This window comes from Eumetopias jubatus, unplaced genomic scaffold, assembly GCF_037043125.1.
Source record: "Eumetopias jubatus isolate StellerSeaLion01/CBP00866 unplaced genomic scaffold, mEumJub1_p1.0 scaffold_6, whole genome shotgun sequence".
In the NCBI taxonomy this organism is placed as follows: domain Eukaryota; kingdom Metazoa; phylum Chordata; class Mammalia; order Carnivora; family Otariidae; genus Eumetopias; species Eumetopias jubatus.
The window spans coordinates 119,200,090-119,224,778 of NW_028274812.1; the positions used below are offsets into that span (position 1 = coordinate 119,200,090).

Here is a 24,689-nt window from a genome sequence, read left to right on the forward strand (position 1 = left end):
ACTAAAACTCCCAGGTATACAAACTAAAAACGCCAAATGTCACAAAGATGTCTACTCTTGAGTCATTTTTCATTCAGTTCTTTAAATCCTTGAGGCATACAGTCTCTAGAATTTCTATAACTGGGAGAAAATCTTCACCTCAAATGTTCATCTAGTGTAATTTGATGAAAACATACTGCCAGGCTGAGAATCTTCGTAAAAAATTGGACTAAGAACCTTCATAAAAAATGTCTGCCCAGAGACAGGTGAGGTATTTCAGCTCCAGTGCTGATTGGTTCACTTTCTAGGGACTCTGAACCTAGGACTGAAAACCTTCATAAAAATTGAGAACCTTCATAAAAAATGTCTGCCCAGAGACAGATGAGGTACTTCAGCTCCAGTGCTGATTGGTTCCCTTCACAGGGACTCTCCAATCCTACTGTGGATGGAAGCTTTCACAGGTTTTTATTCTCTGAAGTGAGTACTCAGAGCCACCAGGTAGGAGCTGCGTTGACTACCATTTCTTTCTCCTTGTTCCCAATGATGCCTGGGAAGATGGCTCTGTGGATCCCCAGAGGCCTCTGGACAGCAGCTGAAATGATGATCCTGGTGGTGCTGAGCATCCCAGTGGCTGAGGGCAGAGACTCTCCACGTAAGTGCAGAGCACCTCTTCCCCAGAGCCACCACCCTAGGGAACGGGCTCGGAAGGACCTTTGGGCTGGGGTGTGGAAGGTTCTATGATCTCAGAATACAATCTTTTTTTTTTTTTTTAAGATTTATTATTATTTATTTATTTAGGGAGAGAGCACAAGCAGGGGGAGCGGGAGCAGCAGGGAGAGGGAGAGGGAGAAGCAGGCTCCTTGCTGAGCAGGGAGCCTGATGTGGGGCTCATCCCAGGACCCCGGGATCATGACCTGAGCCGAAGGCAGTCGCTTACCCGACTGAGCCACTCAGGTGCCCCCAGAATCCAGTCTTTTATTACAGATTTTCTCTCTTTGGGGAAGAGAGCTCTGTTACATTCTCATTTCCATCTCTAAGGATGAGATGAGGACAATCCCCATACTATGGACTCAATCCATCCTGGGGATGTCATAATGGGGAGGAAGAAACAAAGTGTGCATTTGCTATCACTGATAGGACAGCGTGACATTTGGATTCCTTTTGAAAATAAGAATTTGTTCAAAGGAGACACAGCAGGATTTTCCATTTCAGGGTCCCCCAAGACCTTGTCCTGGCTACACACTATGGGATTCTCTGTTGGAGAAATGTAGGGCAGTGAAGGTCTCTGTAGTCTTAGTATTTGATAAAAAGGACTCTACATTCCTGATTCTTTTTTTTTAAAGATTTTATTTATTTATTTGAGAGAGAGAATGAGAGAGAGAGAGAGAGCACATGAGAGGAGGGAGGGTCAGAGGGAGAAGCAGACTCCCCGCCGAGCAGGGAGCCTGATGCGGGACTCGATCCCGGGACTCCAGGATCATGACCTGAGCCGAAGGCAGTTGCTTAACCAACTGAGCCACCCAGGCGCCCAGATTCTGAGTGGAGTGCGCATTGAGGCAAACTCTTGGTATTTGCGTGAAACTGGGTGACCACAGACAGGGAGTCTTAACTTCAAGTTTCACTGGTTTATGGTCAGATAGTAACTTGTGTGGGATTCGGAGAGTTGAGTTGATGATGGACTGAATTTAGGAGAAAGGAGAATGTAAAGAAGAGAAATAGCGCATACTGAGAAACCATTTCAGCCACAGGGTTAGTAACTTACCATAAATTCTCTCTGATCTTCCTAACACCCCTATGTGTGGGGATTATGACTTCCGCTTTACAAATTATAAGTATGATATGGATACTTCGTTTAGTAACCTACCAAAGCTGGTAAGTGGCAGGGTTAAATTGAAATCTATTTTATCTTATTCACAAGACTGTGTTCTTTCCATGAATAAAATGTTTTTTTCTAGGACTTGGAAGGTGTGTGTCCCTTTTAGCCCAGCAGGAATGAGCAAACTTCACACTGCAATTGGGTGGGTGTGACAGAAACCCAGTGTAAACCCACCCATGGGAAGGAAGGCCCTTTGCAGGGCACCAAGAGAATATGTTGTCAGGAGGAGGTCAAGCTTAATTTTAAAAAAATTTTTTTATTGTTATGTTAATCACCATACATTACATCATTAGTTTTTGATGTAGTGTTCCATGTTTCATTGTTTGTGTATAACACCCAGTGCTCCACGCAGAACGTGCCCTCTTTAATACCCATCACCAGGCTAACCCATCCCCCCTCCCCCCTCCCCTCTAGAACCCTCAGTTTGTTTTTCAGAGTCCATCGTCTCTCCCCCTCCGATTTCCCCCTTCATTCTTCCCCTCCTGCTGTCTTCTTCTTCTTCTTCTTCTTCTTTTTTAACATATATTGTATTATTTGTTTCAGAGGTACAGATCTGTGATTCAACAGTCTTGCACAATTCACAGCGCTCACCATAGCACATACCCTCCCCAATGTCCGTCACCCAGCCACCCCATCCCTCCCACCCCCCACCACTCCAGCAACCCTTAGTTTCTTTCCTGAGATTAAGAATTCCTCATATCAGCGAGGTCATGTGATACATGTCTTTCTCTGATTGACTTATTTCACTCAGCATAACACCCTCCAGTTCCATCCACATCGTTGCAAATGGCAAGATCTCATTCCTTTTGATGGCTGCATAATATTCCATTGTGTATATATACCACATCTTCTTTATCCATTCATCTGTCGATGGACATCTTGGCTCTTTCCTGTCAAGCTTAACTTTTGACCTTTCTCCTTATTCTCTTGAACTCTTGTGCTTAGGTGGACACTTGTTTGTCTCTGAGGTTCCCTGGAGTTCTATGGAAAATGGGATTTCATGTGAGAACGTCCTGATCCGAGTACAGGGATGAATGTAAAATCAACCCGACTGCCCTATTTTCCTCACTTCTCAGGCTCAGGCAGGGCTCACAGGTCCTAAGGCTTGTTCCTCCCTCCCCTCCCTGGAGGAAGGCAGTTCTGGAAGCCCTCAGAGGAGGGCAGGCAGGCCTGGAAAAGAGGATGCCCCGGGCCTGGTTGAGAGGCGTCCAAGGTGGGCGGCCTTCAGGTTTATCAGGCTGCCTGACCTCGCCCCACAAGGCCCGCGGGGCGGTGGCTGTTGGTTGGGCTGAGGGGCAAGGGCCTGACTGACCTGCGGTGATTCCCTGCAGAGGATTTCGTGGTCCAGTTTAAGGGCGAGTGCTACTTCACCAACGGGACGGAGCGGGTGCGGCACCTGACCAGATACATCTATAACCGGGAGGAGTACGTGCGCTTCGACAGCGACGTGGGGGAGTACCGGCCGGTGACGGAGCTGGGGCGGCCGAGCGCTGAGTACTGGAACCGCCAGAAGGACGTCGTGGAGCAGACGCGGGCCGAGGCGGACACGGTGTGCAGACACAACTATGGGATTGAGGAGAGAACGATCTTGCAGCGGCGAGGTGAGCGCCGGCCATTCGCCCTCCGGGGGCCCATCCCCCGGGCCCAGCAGAGACCCCGCGCGGGGAGGGGCGGGGACGCGGGGCCGAGCTGGGGGACTGACCCGGCAGCCGCGCACTGTTCCTGCTGAGGTGGGTGGGTCCACCAGCGGGGCTGCGCTTCCTCTGACGTTTTCGCCACCTCTGCGCGGCCCCGGCTCCCTACTTGAGTGTTTGGTTTCTCCCTCCGCACCTTTCGCTAAGCGGAGCCCAGGGAGCCCCCCATCCCCGCCCCGGTCCCCGCAGTGAACTGCCCCGGCCCCTGCGCAGCTTAGTGGGCTGGGCCTGGGGAGGGGAGGGTACCTTGCACACGTGGTGAATATGTTACAGTCGTCACCGGCCAAATTTTGACTTTTTGGTTTCAAATTATGATTCATCTTAATTGTTATCTTAAATGGCTGTGACTAGTCCCGGACTTCTTTGAGGCGAGGAACTGCCTTATCCTTGTCTGCCTAGTAGTACCTGAGGCAGTGACTGTTAGGTAATGTGAGTGCAAACCTTTGTGGAATGAATGAATGTATTCGGCTGCCCATCCACTTAGGCTCAAGGGAAAATAGAAGGGTAAATAAGCCTTAAAAATGGACTCTATTAATTAGTCTTTACTATTTTGCTTAATCCTTTAAAGTAAACTTTGTGCGTTGGATCTTAATACCTTAGGATTTGTGAATGCAAAGTCTAAGAAAAAAGTGTTTACTAAAAATATAAATTATATTTGGATGGTATTGTAAGGCAGAATTTGAATTTCTTAGAAAATCTCCACAAATGTCAGAATAGGAAGAGCTGAGGTTTGGGAGTCAATAAGTTGATGCTATTAAATTATTAAATAAAAATTGTTTCGGGTCTCCTTCGGCCTAAACCTTGCCTATCCTCCTGCTTCTGTCTGCATCCCCTCCTCCCTGCGTCACCAACCACTTCAGGGGTAGACGTTCGGCAAGTTAATTGTAGCCATTTAATAAGCACCTATTTCTAGACAAATACTTTACCAAACACTATCTACATTAGGCCATTTAATTTCCACTTAACTGCCTTGGGCGTTAGGGATTAGCAACTACTTTATGTATCAATAGGGATATGGGGCGCGCCGGGGTGGCTCAGTTGTTAAGCGTCTGCCTTCTGCTCAAGTCATGATCCTAGCGTCCTGGGATCGAGCCCCGGGTAGAGCCCCAATGGAACCCGGAATGGAGCTCCGAATGGAACCCCGCGTCAGGCTCCCTGGGCTCCCTGCTCCGCGGGAAGCCTGCTTCTCCCTCTCCCTCTCCCACTCCCCCTGCTTGTGTTCCCTCTCTTGCTGTGTCTCTCTCTGTCAAATAAATAAATAAAATCTTTTAAAAAAATAGGGATGGAGGGAAAGAAGTCCAGATTTATTATTTTTATTTTTAAAAATTTTGAGAATAATGCCCTGTGTAATACAGCCATCTAAATTTTAAAAATGCTTTATTTTGTCAATTAATATCAACAGAATAACTTTCATAGAATTAGATTACTATGATTTCTTCAGACTCTGAAAAGTAAGCTGACTCCTGTGTTTATCCAAGCTAATAAAGTGGCTAAGCTCAGATCCTAATCCAAGACTCGGAATCCAGGGATCTTTCCACCCTGGTACCAAGAGAGGACTCTTCTCCACGGGGAGACTTGCTGTGTAGTCCCACATCTCAGTGTCTTTTCTTGTCTGTTACTCCCCTCAGTGGAACCTACAGTGACCATCTCCCCGTCCAGGACAGAGGTTCTGAACCACCACAACCTGCTGGTCTGCTCAGTGACAGATTTCTACCCAGGCCAGATCAAAGTTCGGTGGTTTCGGAATGACCAGGAGGAGAGAACTGGTGTCGTGTCCACTCCACTTATTAGGAATGGGGACTGGACCTTCCAGATCCTGGTGATGCTGGAAATTACTCCCCAGCGAGGAGATGTCTACACCTGCCATGTGGAGCACCCCAGCCTCCAGAGCCCCATCACAGTGGAGTGGAGTAAGGGGCAGTTTTTCTTTTCACTATGGGCCCCACAAGACAGAGCTTCCTCCAGCCCGTCCCATTCTAGTCCTCATCCTTGATGTCGCTACTGAGCTGGAAATGCAGGAGATGAGAGCGCCTCTTGTCCCATGGCAGGGGCATTAGAAGAATCTTGATCGCACTGTCTTTCTAGATACTAGGGAGATCATTCCCCACACCCTGGCCCTACCACCCAGCCCTGTAGCTCTGAAGGATTTATTACTCTGGCTGGTGACTGGGGTCTTGGAGTCTGAAGTTAGGGATGTGTCTGGAGGAGCAGGTTTAACTTCCCCCTCTCTCTCACACACCCACCATGTGTGAAGATCTCTCCGTGGGTCCTTCCTTCCCCTAGGGGTGGTCAGAATGGAGCACTGGGTTCGCCTGGCACCTCCAGCTCCTCTACCTCAGGCTGGACTTCAGGCTTCCCAAAGGGACCCTGTGGGGTGTGGGGACAACCCTGACACTCAGGCTCTGCTCCCCAGGGGCACAGTCTGAATCTGCCCAGAGCAAGATGCTGAGTGGCATCGGAGGCTTTGTGCTGGGGCTGATCTTCCTCGGGCTGGGCCTTATCATCCGTCACAGGAGCCAGAAAGGTAAGGCCCTCTGGGGAAATGCGGGAGAAGAGCTGTGCCTGAGGCCCTCTGCTCAGCGGGAGCTGTGCCTCTAGATTTAGCTCTTTCCTTCTGACCTTGGAAGGAAGGAGGCTGGGCTGGTGGTGGAAGGAGATGGAATAACTACGGAGAGGCTTTGGAATCTGATGTTACTGGTTGAAAGGAGCCTTATCATAGAGGTAACAGGTGGAGTATATTCTAGGGCTTCCTTGCAGTTCATCATTGTCTCGCTGGCTCCTTTCTGAAAGCTTCCTTCTTTAAGAGGGTCAGAGCATCTGCTTCCCTTCCTTTCATTCATTTGGGAGGATTTTAGCTTAGGGCAGTTAAGCTCTCGTGGTTGCTGGGTAGGGAGAAAGTAAAATTTGAATGAAGTTGCTTATCTCACCTCCCTTTGGGGTGAGTGAGACACTGGCTATTTGTGTAATGAGACCTTTCTCTGTATCACTTCTTTTTGTAGGACCTCGTGGGTCTCTGCCAGCAGGTACTATTTCTGCTCTGATTCAGTGGGGGTTTGGGCACGAGTGAAAGAGGGAAGAGATTAGGTGAGTGCACCCGGGCACAATGGTCTCAGTTCATGGCCTAGTCCCTGCTACAGAGATCAAGAGTTAGGGAGAAGTTTGCCCAGTTTGTGTAGGCAGATCCAGCGTTGTTCTCCAGCGCCAAGTCATAACCTCGGTGGTATCTTTCTGGGAAACGTGGAACCAGAGCCATGTCTTGGGTGTTAGACACCAGGATGATGCCCACGTTGTGTTACATGCTGGTGGCTACTGCCTGTGTGAGTTTATAAATGAAAGGCTACTACCGGTGGAAAGAAGGTGAGTTATCGTTACGTTTACTAAAACCTTAACATCCCCCAAATGAAGGATCACGGCTGCTCCATCACCTCCCACACATCTGTGTGAGGCTGGAGTGCCACGTTCTCTTGAGTTGATTTCACCTTTACAGAGACATTGGGGGAGGTGATGACAATATGCCCTGGACCTCAGCTTTCTCTGATGCTGTAGTGGCCCCGAGAGGAGGGGAGAGGGCATGTCCCTCAGGGTCCCCTGTGCTGATCACTCTCCTTTCTACAGGGCTCCTGCACTGACGCCTGAGGGTACCTGGGATTCCGCCGTCTGTAATGCCTGCCTGTCCTTGCCCAGAATTCCCAGCTGCCTGAGAGCCCATCCCCCACATGGATCCGAGCCCCACAGTGCCTCTGATACAGTCACCAGGTGCCCTCCTGGGACCCCTGCCTGGCGGATCTGACTGCGATGCTGCTCCCTGCACTGGTTTCAGAGCCTCTGCTGTGAGCTCCTTGCTAGCAGCATCTCCTCCGTCCCCAAGGGCTTTTCCGTTTCCATTCTTCCTCCTCAGATTGTGCAAGAGGAGCACACAGAAGCCCTTTAGCTGAATGTAGAGATTTTATCATAATTAAACATGATTATTGGTTCTCTGTACCTGAGTCTCTTCTTAATTGGATGGAGGCAGGAAACCAATGCAGAATGAAAGGACCATACTGCTCCTTGAAGGCAGAATGGAGGCGTCTGGGGGTGCCAAGTTACAAGCAGGCAGAGGAGAGAGAAAATCAATTCAATAGTCACATCCTTCATGGGTATTTAGTATTGTTGAGTGCAGTGGCCTAAGGATGTGCCCGCCTCTCTTTAGGTTTGGTGAGTATTGTGTATATAAGCTGATAGTGGAATTATGCGAACACAGATAGAGGGGCCCCTGGTGCCTCAGAGAACCACAGTGATGTTTCAAATATATCTTGGCAAGTCACATTGGTCAAGGTCCATTTTTATTTTTGAAAAAGTATAACTAGCAATAAGAGTACTGTTCCTGGTTTCACATGATAGGAACCCAACTCAAGTTTACTTTGTCTATGTTACAAGGAAGTCTGGAGTCAAGTGGATTTCAGAAGTGACTAGATCGAGGGGCGCCTTGGTGGCTCAGTCAGTTAAGCATGGGGCTCTTGACTTCGGCTCAGGTCCTGATCTCAGGGTCGTGAGATCCAGCCCTGTGTCGTGCCCTGTGTCCAGTGGGGAGTCTACTGGAGATTCTCTCTCCCTCTGCCCCTTGCAATTCCATACATTACTCAGTGGTTACCACAATATGGGTAGTCACCATTTGTCACCATATAACGGTCTTATAACATTGTTGAGTATAATGACTTTTTCTCTCCATGACTTATTTCTTTTATAACTGGAAGTTTGTATCTATTAATCCTCTTCACTTATTTTGCTTAACCTCCCATCCATCTCCCCTGTGGTAACCACTAGTTTGTTCTTTGTATTTGTGAGTCTGTTTTTTTGTTTGTTTTGCTTTTTAGATTCCATATATAAGTGAAATCATATGGTATTTGTCTGTCTTTGTCTGTCACTTAACATAATACCCTCTAGGTCCATCCGTGTTGTTGCAGTTGGTAAGATCTAATACTCTTGTGGTAGAGTAATATTGCATTGTATATACATGCCACATCTTCTTTATCCATCCTTCTATTGATTGACACTTGGGCTGCTTCCATACCTTTACTATTGTGAATAATAGTATTCATTATTGGGCACAATAATGTGTGCCCAATACATTGCAACATTGCAACGACATGCAATCAACATAAGGGTGTCTCTGCATCTTTTTCTGTCTGTCTCTGCATCTCTGTCTCTGTTGTGTCTCTCACTCTTTCACTGCATCTCTGCCTCTGTCTCTCTGTTTCTATCTTCACCTTTGCCGTTATTTATCTGGATCTCTTTTTTTTTCTGTTCCTTTTTGTATTTCCTATTGTCTGCATGTATCCCTTTGAATTAGTATTTTTGTATTGTTTGGTAAATACCTAGTAGGGCAATTGCTGGGTTGTAGAAAAGCTCGACTTTTAACCTTTTGAGCAACCTCTGCACTGTTTTCCAGAGTGACTGCACCGGTTTGCACTCCCACCAACAGTGCAGGAGGGTTCCCCTTTCTCTACATCCTTGCCAACATCTGTTGTTTCTTATGTTGTTAATTTTAGCCATTCTGACTGGTATGAGGCGGTATCTCATTGTATTTTTGATTGGTATTTCCCTGATGATAAGTGATGCTGAGCATCTTTTCATGTGTCTGTTGGCCATCTGTATATCTTCTTTGGAAGAGTGTCTATTCATGATTTCTGCTCATTTTTTTAAACTGGATTATTTGTGTTTTGGGTGTTGAGTCTGAGAAGTTCTTTATAGATTTTGGATACTAACTCTTTATCAGATATGTCATTTACAAATATCTTCCCATTCCATAGGTTGCCTTTTAGTTCTGAGGTTTCCTTTGCTGTGCAGAAACTTTTTATTTTGATGAAACCCCAATAGTTTATTTTTGCTTTCCCTTCCTTTGTCTCAGGGGACATATCTAGTAGAAATTGCTGAAGCTGATGTCAAAGAGGTTGCTGCCTGTGTTCTCCTCTAGGATTTTAATGGTTTCCTGTCTCACATTTAGGTCTTTTGTCCATTTTCAATTTATTTTTGTGTACTATGTAAGAAAGTGGTCCAGTGTCATTCTTTTGTATGTTGTTTTCTAGTTTTCCCAACACCATTTGCTGAAGAAATTATCGTTTTTTTCTATTGGATATTCTTTCTTGCTTTGTCTAAGATTAATTAACCATAAAGTTGTGGGTTCATTTCTGGGTTTTCTATTCTGTTCCACTGATCTATGTGTCTGTTTTTGTACCAGTATCATACTGTCTTTATCACCACAGCTTTGTAATATACCTTGAAGACCAGAATCATGATGCCTCCAGCTTTGCTTTTCTTTTTCAAGGTTGCTTTGGCTATTTGGCGTCTTTTGTGGTTCCATACAGATTATAAGATTGTTTGTTTGAGGACTGTGAAAAATGCAGTTGGTATTTTGATAGGGATTGCATTAAAATGTATAGATTGCTTTGGGTAGTATAGACATTTTAAAAATATTTGTTCTTCCAAATCATGAACATGCAATGGTTTTCCATTCCTTTGTGTCATCTTCAATTTCTTTTGTCAGTGTTTTATAGTTTTCAGAGTACAGATCTTTTGCCTCTTTGGTTAGGTTTATTCCTAGGTATCTTATTCCTTTTTGTGCAATTATAAATAGGAGTGGTTCCTTGATTTTTCTTTCTGCTGCTTCACTATTGGAGTATAGAAATGTACCAGACCTCTCTGTATGTTGAGTTTGTATCACGCAGCTTTACTGAATTTGTATAACAGTTCTAGCAATTTTTTTGCTGGAGTCTTTTGTGTTTTCTATATAGTGTAGTGAAAGTGTGACTTCTCCCTAGCTGATTTGGATGCCTTTCTTTCTTTTTGTTGTCTGATTGCTGAGGCTAGGACTTCCAGTACTATGGTGAGAGTGAACATTTCTGTCTTGTTTCTGACCATAGAGGAAAAGCTTTCAGTTTTTCCCCATTAAGGATGATTTTAAGTGTCAGTTTTTTATATATGGCCTCTATTATGTTGAGGTGTGTTTCCTATAGCCCAACTTTGTTGAGGGTTTTTATTATGTGTGGATGTTGTACTTTGTTAAATGCTTTTTCTGCATTTATTGAGAGGGTCATATGGTTCTTATATTCCCTTTGATTAATATTGACTGATTTGCGAATATTGAGCCACCCTTGCAGTCCAGGGAGAAATCTCACTTGATCCATAGGGGATGATTCTTTTAATGTACTGCTGGATTTGATTTGCTAGTATTTTACTGAGATTTTTTTTTTATCCATGTTCATCAGGGAAATTAGCCTATAGTTCTCATTTTTAGTGGAGTCTTTATCTGGTTTTGGAATCAAGGTAATATTGGCCTCATAGAATGGATTTGAAGTCTTCCTTCCATTTCTAGTTTTTTGGAAAAGTGTGAGAAGAATAGATGTTAACTCTTCTTTAAATGTTTGGTAGAATTCCCCTGTGAAGCCGTCTGGCCCTGGACTAGTTTTGTTGGGAGATTTTTTCTTTTATTACTGATTCAATGTCTTTGCCGGTTATTGATCTTTTCAAATTTTCTATTTCTTCCTGTTTCAGTTTTGGTAGTTTATATGTTTTTAGGAATTTATCCATTTCTTCCAGGTTGTCCAATTTGTTGGCATACAGTTTTTCATAATATTCTCTTATAATTGTTTATAATTCTGTGATGTTGGTTATGATCTCTCCTCTTTCATTTGTGATTTTATTTACTTGGGTCACTTTTCTTTTTGATAAATCTGGCTAGTGGTTTATAAATTTGATTAATTTTTTTCAAAGAATCAGCTCATGGTTTCATTGATTTCTTCAGTTGTTTTTTTAGTTTCTATATCATTTATTTCTGCTCTAATCTTTATTATGTCCTTTCTTCTGCTGCCTTTAGGTTTTGTTTGTTGCTGTTGTTGTGTGTGTGTGTGCTTTTTTCCTTTAGGTGTAGGCTCCTTTTGGTATAAGGTTATGTTGTTTATTTGAGACTTTTCTTGTTTTTTAAAGTAAGCCTGTATTGCTATATACTTCCCTCTTAGGTCCACTTTTGCTCCATGCCAAAGGTTTAGACCACTGTGTTTTCATTTTTATTTGTTTCCGTGTATTTTTTTTATTTCTTCTTTGATTTCCTGGCTGACCCATGCATTGTTTAGCAGCATATTGTTTAACCTCCATGAATTTGTGGTCTTTCCAAATTTTTTCTTGGGGTTGCCTTCAAGTTTCACAGCATTGTGGGCAGAAAATATGTATGGTATGATCTCAATTTTTTTGTACCTGTTGAGGCCTGAGTTGTGACCTAGGATGTGACTATTTTGGAGAATGTCCCATGTGCCCTTTAAAAGAATGTGTATTCTGCTGGTTTAGGTTGGAATGTTCTGAATATATCTGTTAAGTTCTTCTGGTCCAGTGTGTCATTCAAAGCCATCGTTTCCTTGTTGATTTTCTGCTTAGATGATCTGTCCATTGATGTAAGTGGGGTGAAAAGTCCACTACTATTATTGTATTATTACTGAACTCCTTCATGTTATTGTTTTATATATTTGGATGCTCCCATATTGGCTGTATAAATATTTACAATTGTTAGATCTTCTTGTTGGATTGACCCCTTTATTATGATATAGTGCTCTTCTTTATCTCTTGTTACTGTCTTTGTTTTAAAGTTTCGTCTCTCCAAAATAAGTATTACTACACTGGCTTTCTTTTGCATGATAAATTTTTCTCCACTCCCTCACTTCCAATCTGCAGTTGTGTCTAAAATGAGTCTCTTGTAGGCAGCATATAGATGGGTGGGGGTTATTTTTTTTTTAATCCATTCTGACACCCTATGTCTTTTGACTGGAGATTTAGTCTATTTACATTCAAAGTAATTATTGATAGATATGTGTTTAGTGCCATTTTATTACTTGTCTTATCATTGTTTCTGCAGATTTTCTCTGTTCCTTTCTTGTCTTTGTCACTTTTATTCTTTCCTTTCCACTCAAAGATTCCCCTTTAATATTTTTTACAAGGCTGGTTTGCCACCCATGAGCTCCTGTAGTATTTGTTTGTCTGGGAAACTCTTTATTTCTTCTTTTTTTTTTTTTTTTTAAGATTTTTATTTATTTATTTAATAGAGAGAGAGAGAGAGAGCATAAGTAGGCAGAGCAGCAGACAGAGGGAGAGGGAGAAGCAGGCTCTCTGCCAAGCAGGGAGCCCAATGCAGGATTTGATCCCAGGACCCTGGGATCATGACCTGAGCCGAAGGCAGCCGCTTAACTGACTGAGCCACCCACGTGCCCCTCTATTTCTCCTTCTATTCTGAATGATAACCTTGCTGGATATAGTATTCTTGGCTTCAGATTTTTCCCATTCAACATGTTGAGTATATCATGCCACATCTCTGGCTTGCTAAATTTTTGTTGAGAAATTTGTATCTAGCCTTATGGGTCTTCCCTTGTTAGTTAAGGACTTCTTTTGTCTTTCTGCTTTTAGGATTTTTTTCTTTATTCCTCTTTTTGGTAAATTTAATTATAATATGTGTTGGTGTTAACCTGCTTTTGTTGATTTTGATGGGAGCTCTCTGTGCCTCCTGGATCTGGATGTTTGTTTCCTTCCCCCGATTAGGGAAGTTTTTAGCCATTATTTCCTCAAATAAATTTGCTGCCTCCTTTTCTCTCTGTTCTTCCTCTGAGACTCCTATGGTACAAATGTTACTATGTTTCACGGGGTCACTGAGTTCCCTATGTCTGTTGTTGTTTTCCATAATTCTTTCTCTTTTTTGTTCAGCTTCATTATTTTCCATCATTTTGTGTTCTATATCACTTATTCATTTCTCTGCTTCTTCCAGCCTTGTGTTCATTGCATCCATCCTGTTTCCAGTCTCAGTTATTGCATTTTTCATTCCTAATTTGTACTTTTTGGGCCTCCCTGAAGTCTTCCATTCTTTTCTCAAGCCCAGCAAATGTCCTTATGATCATTGCTTTAAATTCTCCATTGGTCATGTTACTTATGTCTGTTTCACTTGGGTCTCTGGTTGTGACCTCATCTTGTTCTTTCATTTGGGATGAATTCCTCTGTCTTGACATTTTCTCTATGTCTCTGCCTTCTTCCCTATGTTAGAAAAGCCTGTTACATTCCCTGCTCCTGAGAGTGATGGCTTGATGAAGAAGAGGCCGTATAGTGTCCAGTGCCGGCACTTCAGGGAGTATGTCTGCTGTGTGCTGCAGGTGCCCTGCTCTTGGGTTTTGGCTGCTCCATTCTTCATGCCGGGTGTCTGCAGAGGCTCTCCTTGCCTGCAGGGGGCTGTGTTTGATTTGGTTCTTGACCAGAATGTGGCAAGTTTTAAGTAGGTGTGTGCTGGTCTGCTTGTTAAATGAGCCTTGATACTGCTTCCACTAGAACTGGAGCTTTGCAGGACTCTCTGGTTGGGAGACACAGTGTGGACTGGGGTTTCTGCTGGTCTTCTGGGGAGGGGGCCTGCCAAGCTGGGACTGAGGCAAACTTGACAGAGACAGGCAGTCATGCCAGAGTGCAGAGGGGTGGAACTTGTTGTAAGCAGGTTAGGCAGCCAGTTCAGGGCTAAGCTACTTTCTGCAGGCTGCTCTGTGTTTATGCTGAGGGGTGGGGGAGGAAATGGCACTGGCCAGCTCCCTTGTTCCCAGAGAGGCATCTCCCTGAGCCCTGCCTCTCGGGGACCAGCTCTAAGTAGAGGGAATAATCCCTCCCCACCCTTCATGTGTCCCCAGCGTTCTTCAGATCGCCCCCTGCCCTTTAAAACTCCAGTCATTACGTCCTGCTGGTTGCAAGAACTCAGGAAAACCAGCTCCCCTCATTTTCCCAGCCAATGACTTTGGGGAAGTGTGTTCTTCTTGCACGTTCCACCTGTGTGCTCCTCTCTCTCTTGCCTTTCTCTGTGACCATGGCTCCCTCCTGTCTGCAGCACCCTTGATCTGTTTCTCCCCCAAACCACTGCTCTGCACTTCCTACCTTCCTTGACGTGGCTTCTTCTCTCCCTTTAGTTGTGAAGTTTGTTCTGTCAGTCTTCAGGTTGATTTCTGTGGTATTTAGAATGATCTGATAGTTATCTAGTTGTGTTCAAGGGGTGAGATAAGTCTAGGGTCCTCCTGCTACACTGCCATCTTAGTTCCTCTGTCCTTTCATTTTGGATAAATTTCTTTGTCTCCTCATTTCATCTGCCTCTCTGCATCTGTTTCTCTGTGTTAAGAAAGTCAGCTATGTCTTCTGCTCGTGAAATTAGTGACTTTATGAGGAAGAGATCCTGGGATGGCCTGCAGTGCAGTGTCCCCTGTTCACCAGGACCTGGCACTTCAAGTAGTATCCTATATGTGTTGCTTATGCACTCTTGTTGTGTCTGAGACACTTTTCCTTTCAGTGCAGTCATTTGCACTGACTCTCTGCCTATTCTGGGCTGTGTTTGCTCTCTGTGGTATTAGTGGAGCCCAGGCAGCCCAGCTCTGAGGGTGTGTCTGCTAGGAAAATTGGGAGCAGGATGGTGGTTTTAGCAAAATTTGCACTGGGACACTAGTCTCATGCCAGATCCACTGAAGCACTGCAGTGTTTGGCGGCTGCCTGCTGGACTGGCCAGTGGACAGAAGCTAGGTGTGGCCCATGGTGATGGCTGGGTTCAGCAGGGCCCAGCACATGACAACGGTTGGGGGTGTGTGGCTGGTTACACTGTGGGGTGGCAGCTCTGCACAGCACTCAGCAGGGGCTGGGTGCTGCGTAGTGCCTGGGTGCTGTGCATGGCGGGTCACAGTATGCGGTGGGACCTGTGCACCCTGCCAAGGTTGTGTACTCTGCAGCTTGGCAGGGTGCCAAACTTTAATAAAATTTGCTCTGAGCCCAGGGCTGAGGCTAGTGGGCTGGGAGTGGGTGAGTCCTCAGGGGACCTCATGGGCCTGGAACACTGCTAGCAGGTTAGTTAGCAGGTGTCTGAGCAGTGCCACCTCCTGCAGTTGGCTCTGTGTTTATGCTGGCAGGCAGGGCTGGAAAATGGTGATGGACAGCTCCTTCTTTTTCAGAGAAGCCCCCCAACAGGCTCTGAAATCAGTATGAACAGAGCTGTCTCCTGTTTGTCCCCATCCTGTGGAAACCGTCTTTTTTATGTTGCCTCTTTGTGCAGGCTGCTGTCTTTTTAAAGTCAGTGATCCAGCTATTACTCACCTTCCCACCTCACCCAGGGTGGAGTCAGCTGACTTTTAAAGCTCCAGGCTCCAAGTCTCACTGATTTTAAAAATGCACAGAATTTAGCCCCTCTGGTTTTTAAAGCCAGATTTTATGGGGATTAGTCTTCCCTGGGAAGCTTCTTGGTGCGAGGGCCTGTTTCTCAGCCCTCTCCACGTGTGCAGCTCTGTCCCTCCTGCAGACAGCTTCCTTCCACCATTCTGACCTGAAAGGTTGACTTTCAGGTGCAGCTTCTTCTCTATTTAGTTGTGGAGTTTGTTCTGCCAGTCTTTGGATCACTCTCTGGTTTACTGACTTGGATGTGGATGATATCTAGTCATGAACATGGGACAGGGAAAGCTCAGGGTCCTCCTACGCTGTCACCTTCCCCAAGTCTATCTTTTCATTAAGGGTCTCATTGAGGTCCTCCACTCTTTTCTCAAGTCCATTGAGTATCTTTATGACCATTACTTTAATTCTTTATTAGGCATATTAATTTTCTCCTTTTGGTTTAACTCTTTTCCTGTGATTTTTGTCCTGTTTTTTCATTTGGGACACATTCCTCCTCCACAAAATGATCTCCTCATTTTGTCTAACTCTCTGGGTCTCTTTCTATGTGTTAGGAAAGTCAGCTACATCTCCTGCCCTTGAAATTAGTGACTTTATGAAGTAGAGGTCCTGTGGCGCCCTGCAGTGCACTGTCCCCTGTTCACCAGAACCGGGTGCTCCAGTGTTGTCTCCTGTGTATGTTGCATGCACCCTACTGTTGTGGCTAAGCCACATTTGCCTTCAGTTCACTTATCTACAATGGCTCTCTGGGCCTATTGTAGGCAGAGTTTGGTCCCTGTGTTAGTGGGGCAGTCTGGGGCTGGGTTGGGCTTGAGTTGAGTCAGACCAGGTGTTTGCCAGACATAGGGTAGCACTGAACTGCTCGTTCCTTTCTCTGTGTTGTCTCCTGAGAAGCTTTTGTTGTTGGGTGGGGACTGCAGTCAGACCAGATGTCTGTCCCCAGCCCACTGCTGGGGCTGTGATTGGACTCATGTGTGCAGTTATCTTCCCTCTTCCTCATGCAGGAGTCACTTTGGAGTGGTGCTGGCCCCTGTCAGGGCTGCTTGCATCCTGCCAGACATGTGGCATTGCTTCAGATGGCCTTTGGCCAGAGGTAGTGTAGGGGGCAGGCCCACAGGAGAAGGCGGGGCAGGCTGTGAGGTGTTAGAGGTGTTATCAAGGTTTGCGCAGGTCTGATGTGGAAGGGATCCCGGAGCTGAGGTCTGGTTGAAGTGGGTGTGTCACTAAGAGAATGTGGGGGTGGGGTGCACTGTTAGCAAGCTAGGTAACAAGTGTTGGTGCTGCTCTGGTTCCTGCAGGTGTCTGTGCATCTAGGGTGAGCAGCAAGGGATAGAAATGGCACCCATCAGCTCTTTTGTTCTTGAAGAAGTCTCCCAAAGATCCCTGCCACTCCAGCACATGCTCTGAGATTAGTAAACAAAACTCCCTCTTGTATACCTCAGGTGGTTTTCAAACTGCCGCTTGTGTGCTGTATCTCCCCGGGGCTGTTTGTTGTGTTGTCTGGGCAATGACTCAGTTTCCTATTGCCCTCTGGCCAGGAGCCAAGCCTGCTGATTTTTTAAAGTTCCAGGTATTAAGCCCTGCTGATGATAAGAACCTGCAAAATTCTGTCACCCTTGTTTTCAAAGTCAAAAGTTATGGGGATTCATCTTCCCTGTGTGGGTTGCATGTGCCTGGAGAACCTAGTGTGAAGGTCTGCTTCTTTCCCCTCTCTGAGCCCACAGCATCCCATCTCCTATGGACAGTCCTGTGGGTCCATTCAGCTCCTGACTGCATCTCTGCCCTTCCTTCCCTCTTGGATGTGAACTCTTCTCTCCATTTAGCTGTGGAGAGTCTGTTCTGCCAGGCTTCAGGTGGTTTTCTGGGGTATTTACACTGATGTAGATGTTATCTAGTTGTATCCATGAGATGAGGTGAGCCTAGGATCCTCCCACTCTGCCCTCTTCCCCGGAAGTCTTCCTCTGCCCTTTTTAAAATCAGTTTGTTTTCTTTGTTCTTGATTCGTATGGGTACCTTTATATTAACCCCCTGTTAGATAGATGGTTTACAAATATATGTTTTATCTCATTACACAGGTTGCCTTTACATTGGCTGATTGTTTGGCTGTGCAGAAGTTTTAGAATTTGATGTAGTCCCACTTGTTTATTTTTGCTTTTGTTGCTTGTGCTTTTGGTTTTATATCCAAAAAATTGTTGCCAAGACCTTTTTTCTCAAAGTGAAAAAAGTCATTTCTTTTTTATTGAGGTATAATTGACATACAACATTATATTATTTTCAGGTGTCCAGCATGACTTGATATTTGTATATCTTGTGAAATGATCGCTACAGTAAGTCTAGTTAACATCTGTCGCCATAGAAAATTAATTCAAGTATAAATGATATACAATATTATATGAGTTTCAGGTATATAACATAGTAATTCAATATTTATATGCATTTTGAAATGATCAGTGTAATAAGTCTGGTTACCATTTGTCACCCTACAAAGTTAGTACAGTATTATTGTCTATTCCTTGTGCTATACATTACATCCTATGATTTATTTATTTGATAACTGGAAGTTTATTCCTCTTGATACTTTCACCCATTTTGCCCACCACCTAACCCCCCTCTCCTCTGGCAACCATCAGTCTGTTCTCTGTATCTAGGAGTCTCGTTTTATTTTTTCATTTGTTTCATTTTTTAGATTCCACATATAAGTGAAAATGAATGGCTTTCTCTGCCTGATTTATTTCATTTAGCATAATACCTTTAAGGTCTATTCATGTTGTCACAAATGGCAAGATTTCATTCTTTCTTATGGCTGAGTAGTATTCCATTGTGTGATGTGTCTATGTGTGTGAGTATAACATTTGCTTTATCCCTTCATCACCAGTGGACACCTAAATTGTTTCCATGTCTTGGCTATGGTAAATAAAGTTGCAATGGATATGAAGGTACAGTTATCTCAATTTTTTGAGGAACCTCCATATCGTTTTGCATAGGGTTGAATCAATTTACATTCCTACAGTGTATAAGGGTTCCCTTTTTTCCATAACCTTGCCAACACTTGTTATTTCTTATTTTCCTGATGATAGTGATTGTAACAGGTGTGAGGTGATATCTCATTGTGGTTTTGATTTGCCTTTCCCTAATCATTAATAATTTTAAGTACCTTTTCATGTACCTGTTGGCCATTTGAGTACCCTTCTTGGAAAAATGTCTATTCAGGTTATTTTGGTCCAGGATGGCAGAGGAGTAGGAGACCTTAGTTTCATCTGGTCCCAGGAATTCAGCTAGATAGCTATCAAATCATTCTGAACACCTGCAAACTCAACTGGAGATCTAAGAAAAGAATAGCTGCAACTCTACAAATAGAAAAGCAACCACTTTCTGCAAGGTAGGACGTGTGGAGAAGTGAATCTGAGGCCATATACAGGAAGACAGACCTCAGGGGGAGGGAGCCTCTGTAAGCCGCTACCAAAAAGTGATAAAGCAGCAGAGCACAATATCAGACCTTTTAGAAAAGTCTGCTCCAGTGAAGAATGTCCCTGCCTGAAAAGCGCTCAGGTGGAGAAGCAGGGCAGAGTCCCACGTGGGACAGTGTGGTCTCAGGATTCCCTGGGTTCCCAGGAAGACCGGGAGTGCCTGAGTGCAGCAGAGTTCCCAGGCATCAGGATGCGGAAGCTGGCTGCAATCAGTGAGCCCAGGAGTGGGCTCTCAGCTTGGGGTTGCCATAAACTGTGAACCCCTGCACGGTCAGTTGACTGCTCCCCAAGCAGGGGGGCCCAGAAAGAGGCAGAACGCTGAGACCCCTCTTCCCACCCCCCACCCCCCCAACGCCCAGAGGAGCAGCAGTGCCCTGAAGGAAACTGCAGGGTTTGGAGACCTGTATTGGGGTCGATTGCCTGAGATAGAAAAACTCGGTCCCAGGCCAGGTGAGCATGGAGTGCGGCTGGAGACCAGGGAGACAGGAATGATTGACTGCTTTTCTCTGAAGGCTCACAGAGGAGTGGAACCCCAAGCTCTCAATTCTGGGGCTGGAGAGTGGGAGGCCGCCATTTTAATTCCCACCCTCTAAAGCTGTTGTGGAAAGCCTTCAGGGAACAAAAGCCACATAGAGCAATCTAGAGCAATCCAGAGCAGTTACTCAGCCTGGCCCCCTGGCAAGGGTGGAGCAATTCCGCCTGGGGCAAAGACAACTGAGAATCAGCGCAACAAACCCCTCCCCCAGAAGATCAGCAGAGGATTAGCTAAGACCAAGTTTACAGATCACAGAGAACCGCAAAACTGCCATGCTGAAGGAAAATAGTATATAGAATTTATGATTTTGCCCCCCATGATTCTTTAGTCTTTCAATTTGTTTCTCTTTCCTTTTTCAGTGAATTTCTTATTTTATCAACTCTTTTTTAAAAAATCATTTTATTTTCATTGTTATAGTTATATTCTATCCTTTCATTGTATTTAATTTTACGTTTGTATGTATGTAAGTTTTTCTTTCTTTACAATTTGGGATACAGATTCTTCTAACTGGCAGACCAAAATACACCCAGAATCTAGGGTATGGCTCTGTTCTCTGCACCTGTCTGATCATATTCTCTCACACTCTTTTTTCTTTTTGCCTTGTTTTGTTAAAGTCTTTTTAAATTTTCATCTTTACAGTTACAACCTATCCTTTCAATGTATTTAATTTTATTTTTGAGTATAATGTTTTTCTTTCCTTACAAATTTGAGATGTAGTTTCTAGTAACAAACCAAACAAAATAGACTCAGGATATAGTGCATTGATCTGTTCTGTTCACCTGTCTGTTTATATTCCTCTTTTGTGTCTTTTAATTTTCATTTTTACAGTTACAGTCTATCCTTTCATAGTATTTAATTTTGTTTTTGTACATATGTAGGTTTTTCTTTCTTCACAATTTTGGGATTTATTTATCTAACAAACAGACCAAAATACACACAGGATCCAGTGTATTGCACCATTTTGTCCACCTGTTTGATTATATTCTTTTTTAAATTTTATTTATTTATTTTTTGGTTTTGGGTCTCTTCTGACTTGTTTAGTGTATATTTCTCTGTGGTTGCTGTTGCCAGTTTAGTATTTTGTTCTCTCGTTCACCTATTTTTCTCTGGACAGAATGACAAGATGGAAAAACTCACCTCAAAAGAGAACAAGAGGCAGTACTGACTGCCAAGGACCTACTCACTATGGACATAATTATAAGATACTGGAACTAGAGTTCAGAATAATGATTGTAAAGATACTAACTGGGCTTGAAAAAAGTATAGAAGACACTAGAGAATCCCTTTCTAGAGAAATAAAAGAACTAAAATCTAATCAAGTCAAAATCACAAGGGCTATTAATGAGATGCAATAAAAAATGGAGACTCTAACTGCTAGGATAAATGAGGCAGAAGAGAGAATTAGTGATATAGTAGACCAAATGATGGAGAATAAAGAAGCTGAGAAAAAGAGAGGTAACAACTACTGGACCATGATGCGAGAATTTGAGACATAAGTGATTCCTTTTTGAATTCTTAGAGTTTATAATTATATGCTAGTGGAATTATTTTATATATGTATATTTCTTTCCACTGGAATGTAAATTCTCTGAAGCCAGTGAATGTATGGTATGTATCACAACACTGGTACTCAATGACCATTTTTATTTTTGCATTATGATTAAATTAGTGAATATATTAGTAAAGTTTGGGGCTTAGTCCAGCCAATAGAAAGTGAGCATTACTCTGCTTTCCTTTACTATTATTCCTTGTACATACATATTCTTTAGGGTTACATCACTGGGAGGTCTATAGTGTGGAGCAGGATTTGGATACTCACGGTTTCCTAACTGGGATAAAATGAGCAATATCTTAAAAACCAACAAAACTTCAAACAGAATGCTTCTTTGCCTATTTTTTTTCCTTTGTCTTTCCTGGAATACTTAAAAAAAACCTTTGTATTATGGAAAATTTCTACTATTTGTAGTACTGGAGAGAATAGTGCCATGTATCAATAGTCTGGCTTTAATAATTATTAATTCACAGATAATTTTGTAAACCCACCCACTTAATCTTACACATATATGGGATTAGTTTGAAGATAATCTTACACATCATGTCTTTTTCTTGACAGATATTTTATTATGACAATCTAAAATATAACTTTCTAGAAACATAATATTGCCATTAACGCCCTAAAATTAGATAATTTCTTAATACAACTAGTGTTCAATTTTTCCAATGGTCTCAAGAATTTTTTAACAGTTGTTTTCTTTGAATATGCATCCAAACAAAGCCCAACATTTGACTGATACGTATCTTCAGTTTTTTTTAATGTGAAGTTTCTCTGTTCTCTGTTTTTCTTTGCAAATTATTTGCTGAAAAATGTGATTTTTTAATTATGTATCTTTAAATACTGTATTAATATTAAATACTAATAAAGTCACACTTTATGTACACAATCAGAAATAACTCAAATGGAGTGCCTGGGTGGCTCAGTCGTTGAGCGTCTGCCTTTGGCTCAGGTCATGATCCCGGGGTGCTGAAATCGAGCTCAGTGGGAAGCCTGCTTCTCCCTCTGCCACTCCCCCGCTTGTGTTCCCCCCTCGCTTTCTATCTCTCTGTCAAATTAAAAAAAAAAAAAATAATAATTTTTTAAGAATCACATAATTTAATATCATGAGGTCTGATATCTAACTCTGTTTACAGTAATGTAATGTGGTAATCTACTTTTAACTTTTAGCTGATAAAATGAAATGATTGCTTTGTTTTTAGAATTAATTCCATTTTAAAATTATATGAAGACTTTATGAATGAATTCCCTTAATAAAATTCAACTTCCATTAAATTTGTTTTCCTCAGTATTTCATTGGGAAGGAGTCTGAGTAGGTCAACATTTGTATATTCCTGGAACACTGGTCATAATGTGATTCAATATAACCCTTATATTACAATAACACACACAAGGCACGTGCACACATGCACACACCATGTCCAAATTACTCATGAATCATTGAAATTTATATAACATTTATTTGAAAGCCTATTGACAAAACTCTTCCTGAGTACATTTGTGCATTTTCAGATGATCTACACTTTTTATACTAAAATTTTTATTTTATACATTTTATATCATAATTGCCGACATTTCCTTTTTTAAAATACACTTTATTTTAGAGCAATTTTAGGTTCACAGCAAAATTGAATGGAAGGTACAGAGGTTTTCCATATATCTTTGTACCCACCAAGCACAGACTCCCCTACTATCAACATCCCCTACCAGAGTGGTACATTTATCATAATTGATGACACTACATTGACAGATTATTAGCCCCCAAACTCCATAGTTTACACTAGAGTTCACTCTTGTGTACATTCTGTGGGTTTGAACAAATGTGTAATGGCATGTATCCACCATTATAGTATCATGCAGAGTAGTTTTACTGGCTTGACATCCTCTGTGTTCTGTTACTTACATTTTCATGATAACTTCTAGGTCAGATTCCCTAAATTTACTAATTCATAGTCTCTATTTTTAATTGTTCTCTTACTTCTACCTCACAATTAGCTTTTGATCCTTGAATCTTTCCCACCTTTCCCCAAAGTAAACATGCGTAAGATCTGTTAAATATAACAAACCTTTGCCTTAAAAACCCAAAGTCAAATATTACAACTTATTATTATAAGAATTCTCTTAGCAACCCTCCACCAGTGATATGTCACTGACAACCATACCTTATCTGTTCTCTTAGCCTAACTGAACCTCAGAGTCTCTGAGTTTCTGGGGAAAAAACCCTCTCACTAACTTACAAAAAGAAATTCATTCATATCTCCATGTTTGAATATGCTAAATCATTAATGGACTCAGAAAAAGAAAAGTGTTTTTTTATATGATATGATCCATTCTTTTTAAAAAAATTAATTATGGATACAACTAGCAACGATTTCTTATGTATTTGTATACTATGTGTAAGGCACAGCCTATATATCAAGATTATTCAAATTCTGTCAATAACTACAAGCCAAGTATTATCACTTCCACATTATGGATGAGAAATATGACTCAGAATATATTTAGTCAGTATTATAAAATTTAAAATACCAGCCATAAAATGCTGAGTCTTGAATTTAGGATTTAGGTTTCTATCAAACTATGTTCTATCAATTATTGTATTAAAATTTTTTTCCCCCAATTACACTTTAAGCTCATTCATGCAGGTGGCACGGACAGAGACAGCCTCATACATTCTATACCTATTCCACAATAGTGTCTTAGATACACTGCATGGACACAGTAGGTGCAGAGTGAAAAGACTGAGGCAAATTTGTGCCTAAAACAATTTCAAAGGACAAAATGACTCCAAGTCAAGTCACATACATTTTCAAGAGTGAAGTCTTGGACACACTCAAGAAAACCAGAGAATTCATCTGTTGATCCATTTCCTCTGCCAGAGTTTCCACTGGGAGGCAATGAACCCAGAAGAAAATATAGCATCCGTATCTGCCAGTACATTATCTCCACCACATTGTCCCTCCTGGGATTTCTCTCTCATAGGCCTCTTTTTTCCTTAATGAGAAAGGGTGAGAGGAGAGGGGCAGGGAGCTGGGGTTATCAGAGTGTTTTGCTATTTCCCAGGGTACACAGGGATTCAGTGAGCTTTGACCTAAGCTGATCTGCCTAGAACCATCCTGCAGCTATGTTCACTCTACTGTCCCTGACATGCCATGGTGGCATAGGAAAGTCTATTGCTTATCTAGCGGGGATTCAAATAGGAGGTGAGGCAAACCACACCTGTGTTCTCAGAAACTTAAATATGTCTGTGGTTTCTACTCCCATTCTTTTTCCTGTTGTTACTATCTTTAAGTAAGAACGAAGTATTTGGTTCTTCTCAGATTTTCACCTTATGGTCTTATTCTAATACCCCTGTAACAGACTTCCGTTTCTTTTCGTGCCTAAAGAATTCTTATCTTCT

At 42.8% G+C, this 24,689-nt stretch overlaps 1 protein-coding gene across 2 annotated transcripts; it reads left to right on the top strand.

Moving 5' to 3' along the window:
- The first annotated feature begins 435 nt into the window (after positions 1–435).
- On the top strand, positions 436–7,530 carry LOC114222182 (HLA class II histocompatibility antigen, DQ beta 1 chain-like). 2 transcript variants are annotated; one of them, XM_028120589.2, is made up of 6 exons: positions 436–631; positions 3,187–3,456; positions 5,178–5,459; positions 5,963–6,073; positions 6,549–6,572; positions 7,165–7,530. In XM_028120589.2, the coding sequence occupies exons 1-6, from the start codon at positions 520–522 to the stop codon at positions 7,176–7,178; spliced, it is 813 nt and encodes a 270-aa protein (XP_027976390.2). In that variant the 5' UTR covers positions 436–519; the 3' UTR covers positions 7,179–7,530. The 2 variants fall into 2 exon arrangements, with proteins under 2 accessions (XP_027976390.2, XP_027976391.2); XM_028120590.2 differs by lacking the exon at positions 6,549–6,572.
- Positions 7,531–24,689: the final 17,159 nt, after the last annotated feature.

Bases quoted from the DNA above. Each gene is read 5' to 3' on its own strand.
- LOC114222182 (XM_028120589.2), top strand. From the start codon at position 520: ATGATGCCTGGGAAGATGGCTCTGTGGATCCCCAGAGGCCTCTGGACA. The intron at 3,457-5,177 runs GTGAGCGCCGGC...TACTCCCCTCAG, and splicing joins AACGATCTTGCAGCGGCGAG to TGGAACCTACAGTGACCATC. The intron at 6,074-6,548 runs GTAAGGCCCTCT...TTCTTTTTGTAG, and splicing joins CCGTCACAGGAGCCAGAAAG to GACCTCGTGGGTCTCTGCCA.